Source organism: Simochromis diagramma, unplaced genomic scaffold, assembly GCF_900408965.1.
Source record: "Simochromis diagramma unplaced genomic scaffold, fSimDia1.1 OVJJ01000361.1, whole genome shotgun sequence".
NCBI lineage: Eukaryota > Metazoa > Chordata > Actinopteri > Cichliformes > Cichlidae > Simochromis > Simochromis diagramma.
In genome coordinates, this window is record NW_024386860.1 from 15,021,943 (window position 1) to 15,030,181 (window position 8,239).

At 34.7% G+C, this 8,239-nt stretch overlaps 1 protein-coding gene and 1 long non-coding RNA gene across 2 annotated transcripts; both read left to right on the forward strand.

The window, feature by feature from the left end:
* The first annotated feature begins 402 nt into the window (after positions 1-402).
* Positions 403-1,380, forward strand: LOC120733181. The gene is made up of 3 exons (XR_005695752.1): positions 403-555; positions 688-776; positions 916-1,380. It is a non-coding gene; the product is annotated as an uncharacterized LOC120733181 (long non-coding RNA).
* A 4,222-nt stretch (positions 1,381-5,602) lies between these two features.
* LOC120732866 (C-type lectin mannose-binding isoform-like) lies at positions 5,603-8,009 on the forward strand. The gene is made up of 4 exons (XM_040030740.1): positions 5,603-5,789; positions 6,100-6,441; positions 6,573-6,661; positions 6,801-8,009. Exons 1-4 carry the CDS (start codon positions 5,720-5,722, stop codon positions 6,897-6,899), a joined length of 600 nt encoding a protein of 199 aa, XP_039886674.1. The 5' UTR covers positions 5,603-5,719; the 3' UTR covers positions 6,900-8,009.
* Positions 8,010-8,239: the final 230 nt, after the last annotated feature.

An 8,239-nucleotide genomic window follows, 5' to 3' on the forward strand; every position in this document is an offset into this window, starting at 1 on the left:
GTTGTATAAAATATAAGAAAACCCCTAACTCAAAAAGTTTGAGTAGTGATTTGAAAACATTAAATTGATTATCCAAAATTTTTACTCTTTCATTTACAATGTTAACTATTTGATATCCATAATAAATTCAGCATCATCTGTCATCTGCCATGATTACTTGAATGCTTAAACACTTTCTTTCCCGCTTACTGGCTTATTTTCTATCTGCTGCAGTTACACAGCAAAACAAGAAAAACTACATGTACATCTCTATTGCAAAAACATGGCCCTCTGCTCGAGAACACTGCATAAAACTAAGCATGGACTTGGCAGTGATCGAAAACAGTGATGAGAATGCTGAGGTCAGTTCATTAAAACCAAACAGTGTTGAGATTTGGATCGGTCTGTACAGAGCGCCATGGACCTGGTCTGACAAGAGTCAGAGCTCCTTTAAAAACTGGCAAAGTTCCAGCCCAAATGACCCTCAAGGTAACCAGCATTGTGTGGTGGAGAATAACCTCCACAAGTGGGATGACGACATATGTACAATGAATTATGTTTTCATTTGCCATCAAGGTAAATGTTCAATAACACACACAAAACAAATAAACAAACAAACAAAAAAACATACCCCTGACTAACAACAACTCCTGTTTCTCAGTTTGTCAAAACTTACTTTTATTTTTTGGTTACATGTTTCCTGCTAAGTTGCAAAGTTGAGGACGACAGTGAAGACTAAGTTTTTGACTGATGTTGACTTAACTGACTCTGCAATTAATGTCCAGATACTCCAACAGGTAAAATTTTTGTTTTTGCTTCTGGAAAAATTTAAAGTAAAGCAAACAAACTACAAAGAAAAAGCAATGGATAAATATACTGACAGATAGCTTCAATAAAATGATGAAACCACCTACTTATCTTTCTATTCTGTCACAGCTAGGAGCCAAGCTAAGAAATCAAGGATTGACTGATTTCAAACTGCAGTGGAAGATTCAACCCAAGAAACAAGAGAATGAGGAAAACAGAGAAACTTAGAGGAACTAGGTGTGTTTTGGATCACTGCTCAGCTTTGTAACCCAAGTGTGCTTAAGATTCAGGACAGAAATTGATGGCCAGATATTCTCCTTCAGGATTTTTGAATTTTTTAGACAAATTATTTTATTTTTTTTTCCAATTTTAAAATACAAAAAGTCATTCAGATACCAAAGGAGAAAAGCAGCCCCAAAGGATTACACTACCAGCACTATTTTTGTTGATGTGATGTTCTTTTCAGAATCAGAATGGGTTTTATTGCCAAATGTTGAGCAGGTTTACAACATTAGGAAATTGCTGTGGTACTTAGTGCAAAACCTACTGTCAGACAATGCTTAAATAAACATAAAAATAAAAATTAAAAGGGCTAAGTAGATAGATAGGGAACAGCTTGAACAGCTTTTCACTTGGAATAGCACGGTGAAAATCTTCCAAAATGTTCAACTTTTAACTCATTAGTCCAAATGATATTTTTCAAAGGTTTTGGGGATTAACATTTTTTTGTAGCAAATGCGGTGTGTTGTGAGTAGTGAGTAGTGGTTCTCTCCTTGGGACATATTGGGACAATGCACTTTTGGAGTAATTTCGGTAGGCCAGCCATGCCTGGGAAGTTTCACCACTGTTCAGTTTTCTCCATTTGTGGATAATCAAGTTCATTTAAAAACAGTCCTTTGAACCTTGATAGCTGGATGTACATTGTCTAAAATTAAAAATTAATTGTGCAAAATATTTAAGTGTGGGAAATATGCAAAAAACTAAGGAATGCCAAAGGGGGAAAATTAGTTTTTCATGGCACTGTATATGCAACATATGCCTTAAACTTTGCCACATTATCAAAGAGATGCTGATATGTTGCTGTTATTTAATATTGTCCCCTTTATTAATGTATTATATAAATTAAAAGAAATAGTTGGCAGTAAACACAAAAAGGTTATTATATTCAGCCGTGTTCATTGTTGATGTTTGAGGAATTTGTATCGTTGCAATAAAATTGTTTTTAAATTGTGGGGCTGAATTTACTATTTCAATGTCAGTAAATAGTCTGTAGGTAATCGGTCTGGTAAACCAATCACTATGATGACAAATAACACTATAACATGAAGTAATGCTTGTTGAGTAACTTGGGGTAAAGAGACCCCTGGCTGAATTGCAGCTTTCCAAGCTTCTTGCTGCTTCTCCCAATATTAAGAAGGTTTGGGGTCTCTCTATACTCCTAAAGGATTGAATATTCAATGCACCCTGCTTCCCTGTTAGATCCTTTCCATTAGCACAGACACAGAGATAAGGACATCTGTGGCCAAAGTGTACTCACACTCTTACCAAAGATAAGAACAAAATCAGAGTAGGTTAATTACATAGTATAACTGATGTGATTTCATTATTATTTTGTGATTATTCTTGTTTTTAATTCTGCTTTTGCTTTGTCCTGCCAAATTGCTTGAATACATTTTTCAAAAAATTTCAATGACTTTTTAGCCCTTTGTGAAACAGTAAAAGAAAAAAAATGTATTATTACCAACACCACAAAACAACAACAAAAAAAAAAACAAACAAAAACACAAAACAACCCAACTTTCCATCATGGCTGTAGAAACTCACTGTTCTACTTCTATACTCACTTCCTCCGTATACTTCCATTCCTTAAGAATGGCTTCTTGATACTGACAACCACACTTCCCTGAAAACCATTTTTATGAGATTTTTTATGAGATTTCAGTGAATAGTCAGTGGATCAACTGAAGGGCCAGATGCATCTCTCAGGTCCAATAAGGTCCAAGACTAACCATTTAAAGGGTGGTAAATTCATTGCCTGTATTCATATGTGGAGCATTCAGATCTCAACCTTAAAACAGTTTTGACCAAACTTCTAAGTATATCTTTATATTTCCAGAATTTGAGTGTTTCAAAACATTTAGATTTTGTTATTGTGCCTTTTTTTGCCTAAATTATAGATAGAACAATATGCACTTATTCTATTGCATATATTATATGTTAATAAATGAACAGTGGTTGTCTCTTTTTAGTTATATATTGACTAATAATAAACAGAAAAAAAGAAAGATCATTTCTTCAAACTCCCAAAAATACAAAGATAACGGCTTTTAGGGTGAATAAATCTGGGGTCTGGACTGACTTGAAGACATGATTTGGGAATTCTAATTTCCAAATTTTCACTATTTTCTGTTATTTCTATTGAAAAAAAAATCCTCATCAATACAATACAAACTTACACTGATCAGTCACAACATCGAAACTAATGAAAGGTTGCATGATTAAGACTGATCTTGCTCTTTGTGGACAAAATTGGTGTGGCAGGGATAATGGTTGAAGTAGCTGCCACACCAAAAAAAAAAAAAAAAACCTGTCTGTGAGGCTAAGGCAGACGTGTAAGACGTGTAAGGCGTGGGGGCCAGAAGCTCCAATCCAGCCTAACTGACATCTTTCAAAAATGTGACAGAAGGTTTAAATTTTGGACTCTTTAAAGTAATCGACATAATGAAGTAATAGATAAACAATTAAATGACAGGAAAGTTTCTATTTTTTTCCACAAGCTACTATAGAAATTCTGTTTTTTTTCTTTTGTCTAGAGTAAAATAAGTAAATAAATTATTTGTCTGGGCAATAAGACTGTTAGAACAATTTTTACTGTAATCTTTAAACATTTATTTATTACTATTTAAGTAAGTAATGTAGTGTGTTCTCATATTATGTTCTTTTTTATATATTCCCAAAGAAAACTTTTAAAGTCATTATTTTCTGACTTTATTCTCATTCTCAAAAGCATGCTATGTCATTCTTTTGTGGATTAACACATCAGAGAAAACCGGGAACAGATATAATGAAAAGTGGCTTTAAAGTTGTTGGGTTTTTTTGTTTGTTTTTTGTTTTTATTTGTGTTGACCTATGTTCCTCCTCTCTCCAGTGAAATCCGAAATGGGCTGTTTCCCAAAACTGACTCTCCTTCTCTTTGGTAAGATCCCCAAATTTGCATAATGGAAATGTGTGATTTGAATTGTAAAGTTGAAAAAGAAGCCTTAGCAGGACATTTTCCATTACCTCAAAAACAGTGTGTCAAAAAAATCTTATGTTTCATTTTGTTAAAACTTTGAGGAGGTGCAAAGAGGCATTGAATGAACCCCTACAAATGATCTCTATTCCTCAAAATTAAATATAGAAATCTAAAGCTATAATTTTGACTCTGTGCATAACATGAGATGCTCCCATGCAGACACTGCCTCAACTTTCACTCATAAGTTTTCATGAACAAGAACTTTACGTCTCTCTTCTAGTATTTTATGAGCATCTGCTCTCCTCCATGTGTCTGTTTCAATGGAGACCAGCAGAGCACACATAACTACGAGTTGAGTAACATTACTTTTATGGGGAACTTACATTAAAGGTAAAATGTGACTTAAGTTATTCAGCTACCTACAGAGAAAAGTGGCTTGTTGAAGTGCTTTCATGCAACTAAAAATAAAAACTGTTTTCAATTTATTTAGCTTGCACGTCAATTAAGCCCATATGGGGGAAACATTGTCTCTTTTTATAGTCCTTGTCATTACCCTTGCTTCAGCATTTTGGATCAGCTGAAGGTTATGAAGAGATATTGTGTAAATGCAAGAAAGCATTCCAATATATTTGTTTAATATGCACACAGAAGGACATATACTGGTGAAAAACGATTTCATGATTCCTCACAGTGTTACAGTGTTGGCCATTGTTATTTGAACTGGAATCCATAAAAGAGACCAAAATCAAGTCTGCAGGAGCAACTCAGCGCTGAGTTGCTAAATTCTAAAACTGAATGTTAGCTTTCTGACTAAATAGGAAAATATGCCATGGTTGAAATAAACCTGAATTATTGTTTCATCTTCAAGTAATCCAGCAGTTATGACCCCAGCAACAAAGTAAAATATGCTAGGATATGGCAATTCAATGGCAAATATTGAATTCAATATTGATCTTATAGTATTTGGGCATTACTGCAACATTACTGGCCTCCTTGTTTTTATATTAGTAGACTGGTACCCCTGTGTAGCCTGTAAATGTAGTTACAAAGATCGCACTAAGGGCTCTTTAATGTTTGTTTATCCTTTTCTTGTGTGTATTATGCAAATAATTAACTTAATACTACTTATACTATCTATTACCAATGTTAGGGTTTAGTCTCTGCTCTTGCTCAAAGTTCCCTCCTCGTAAGTACTACTACGTTGACAAAAAAATGAGCTGGAACGACGCTCAACAATACTGCAGAGAGAAGTACACAGACCTGGCCACCTTCGAAAACATGGATGATATAAGCAGGCTAAATTCAAATTTTTCCTACGACTGTGCATGGATTGGACTGCAGGATGATCCCAAATTCTGGAAGAATGCATATACTATTATATATTGTACATATATTTATTAGTTTCAGATGTAGCCATTCTTGTATTTTGCTTGTTTACATTATTGTATTTTGCACAACTCTGTTGCTTGTGAAGCTCGCACACAAGAATTTCACTCACATGTGCTGTACCAATGTACCTGCACATGTGATGTGACAATAAAAGTGATTTGATTTGATTTGATTTGATTTGATTTGAATACGCTAGGCAATGACACCAACTCCTGGAGATGGGCAGTAACTGGTGAAACGAGCAAAACTGTTTACAACAACTGGTACTATACCAATCCAGATAATTATCAAGGAAATGAAACTTGTGTAATGATGGGTCTTGAAGGAAAGTGGTTTGATAAAAACTGTGGCGCAAACACAAGTTTCGTTTGCTACAATGGTAAGAAAATATTTTCATTCATGGGTTTCTGACCTCACTAATGACTTAACCTGCATTTTTTACTAGTAGATTTCACAGAAAACATCACTGAAGATTTGTTGTATAAAATATAAGAAAACCCCTAACTCAAAAAGTCTGAGTAGTGATTTGAAAACATTAAATTGATTATCCAAAATTTTTACTCTTTCATTTACAATGTTAACTATTTGATATCCATAATAAATTCAGCATCATCTGTCATCTGCCATGATTACTTGAATGCTTAAACACTTTCTTTCCCGCTTACTGGCTTATTTTCTATCTGCTGCAGTTACACAGCAAAACAAGAAAAACTACATGTACATCTCTATTGCAAAAACATGGCCCTCTGCTCGAGAATACTGCATAAAACTAAGCATGGACTTGGCAGTGATCGAAAACAGTGAAGAGAATGCTGAGGTCAATTCATTAAAACCAAACAGTGATGAGATTTGGATCGGTCTGTACAGAGTGCCATGGACCTGGTCTGACAAGAGTCAGAGCTCCTTTAAAAACTGGCAAAGTTCCAGCCCAAATGACCCTCAAGGTAACCAGCATTGTGTGGTGGAGAATAACCTCCACAAGTGGGATGACGACATATATACAATGAATTATGTTTTCATTTGCCATCAAGGTAAATGTTCAATAACACACACAAAACAAATAAACAAACAAACAAAAAAACATACCCTGACTAACAACAACTCCTGTTTCTCAGTTTGTCAAAACTTACTTTTATTTTTTGGTTACATGTTTCCTGCTAAGTTGCAAAGTTGAGGACGACAGTGAAGATTACGTTTTTGACTGATGTTGACTTAACTGACTCTGCAATTAATGTCCAGATACTCCAACAGGTAAAATTTTTGTTTTTGCTTCTGGAAAATTTTAAAGTAAAGCAAACAAACTACAAAGAAAAAGCAATGGATAAATATACTGACAGATAGCTTCAATAAAATGATGAAACCACCTACTTATCTTTCTATTCTGTCACAGCTAGGAGCCAAGCTAACAAATCAAGGATTGACTGATTTCAAACTGCAGTGGAAGATTCAACCCAAGAAACAAGAGAATGAGGAAAACAGAGAAACTTAGAGGAACTAGGTGTGTTTTGGATCACTGCTCAGCTTTGTAACCCAAGTGTGCTTAAGATTCAGGACAGAAATTGATGGCCAGATATTCTCCTTCAGGATTTTTGAGTTTTTTAGACAAATTATTATTTTTTTTTTTCCAATTTTAAAATACAAAAAGTCATTCAGATACCAAAGGAGAAAAGCAGCCCCAAAGGATTACACTACCAGCACTATTTTTGTTGATGTGATGTTCTTTTCAGAATCAGAATGGGTTTTATTGCCAAATGTTGAGCAGGTTTACAACATTAGGAAACTGCTGTGGTACTTAGTGCAAAACCTACTGTCAGACAATGCTTAAATAAACATAAAAATAAAAATTAAAAGTGCTAAGTAGATAGATTTATACATGAGTGCAGGTGGCGATCAGTGCAAACATGGAATGATGCAGTGAACACAGTGTAGGATCACGTGTTAGTGGTGGGAACAGCTTGAACAGCTTTTCACTTGGAATAGCACGGTGAAAATCTTCCAAAATGTTCAACTTTTAACTCATTAGTCCAAATGATATTTTTCAAAGGTTTTGGGGATTAACATTTTTTTGTAGCAAATGCGGTGTGTTGTGAGTAGTGAGTAGTGGTTCTCTCCTTGGGACATATTGGGACAATGCACTTTTGGAGTAATTTCGGTAGGCCAGCCATGCCTGGGAAGTTTCACCACTGTTCAGTTTTCTCCATTTGTGGATAATCAAGTTCATTTAAAAACAGTCCTTTGAACCTTGATAGCTGGATGTACATTGTCTAAAATTAAAAATTAATTGTGCAAAATATTTAAGTGTGGGAAATATGCAAAAAACTAAGGAATGCCAAAGGGGGAAAATTAGTTTTTCATGGCACTGTATATGCAACATATGCCTTAAACTTTGCCACATTATCAAAGAGATGCTGATATGTTGCTGTTATTTAATATTGTCCCCTTTATTAATGTATTATATAAATTAAAAGAAATAGTTGGCAGTAAACACAAAAAGGTTATTATATTCAGCCGTGTTCATTGTTGATGTTTGAGGAATTTGTATCGTTGCAATAAAATTGTTTTAAAATTGTGGGGCTGAATTTACTATTTGAATGTCAGTAAATAGTCTGTAGGTAATCGGTCTGGTAAACCAATCACTATGATGACAAATAACACTATAACATGAAGTAATGCTTGTTGAGTAGCTTGGGGTAAAGAGACCCCTGGCTGAATTGCAGCTTTCCAAGCTTCTTGCTGCTTCTCCCAATATTAAGAAGGTTTGGGGTCTCTCTATACTCCTGAAGGATTGAATATTCAATACACCCTGCTTCCCTGTTAGATCCTTTCCAT

Bases quoted from the DNA above. Each gene is read 5' to 3' on its own strand.
- LOC120732866 (XM_040030740.1), top strand. From the start codon at position 5,720: ATGATGGGTCTTGAAGGAAAGTGGTTTGATAAAAACTGTGGCGCAAAC. The intron at 5,790-6,099 runs GTAAGAAAATAT...TATCTGCTGCAG, and splicing joins AAGTTTCGTTTGCTACAATG to TTACACAGCAAAACAAGAAA. The intron at 6,442-6,572 runs GTAAATGTTCAA...TTTCCTGCTAAG, and splicing joins TGTTTTCATTTGCCATCAAG to TTGCAAAGTTGAGGACGACA.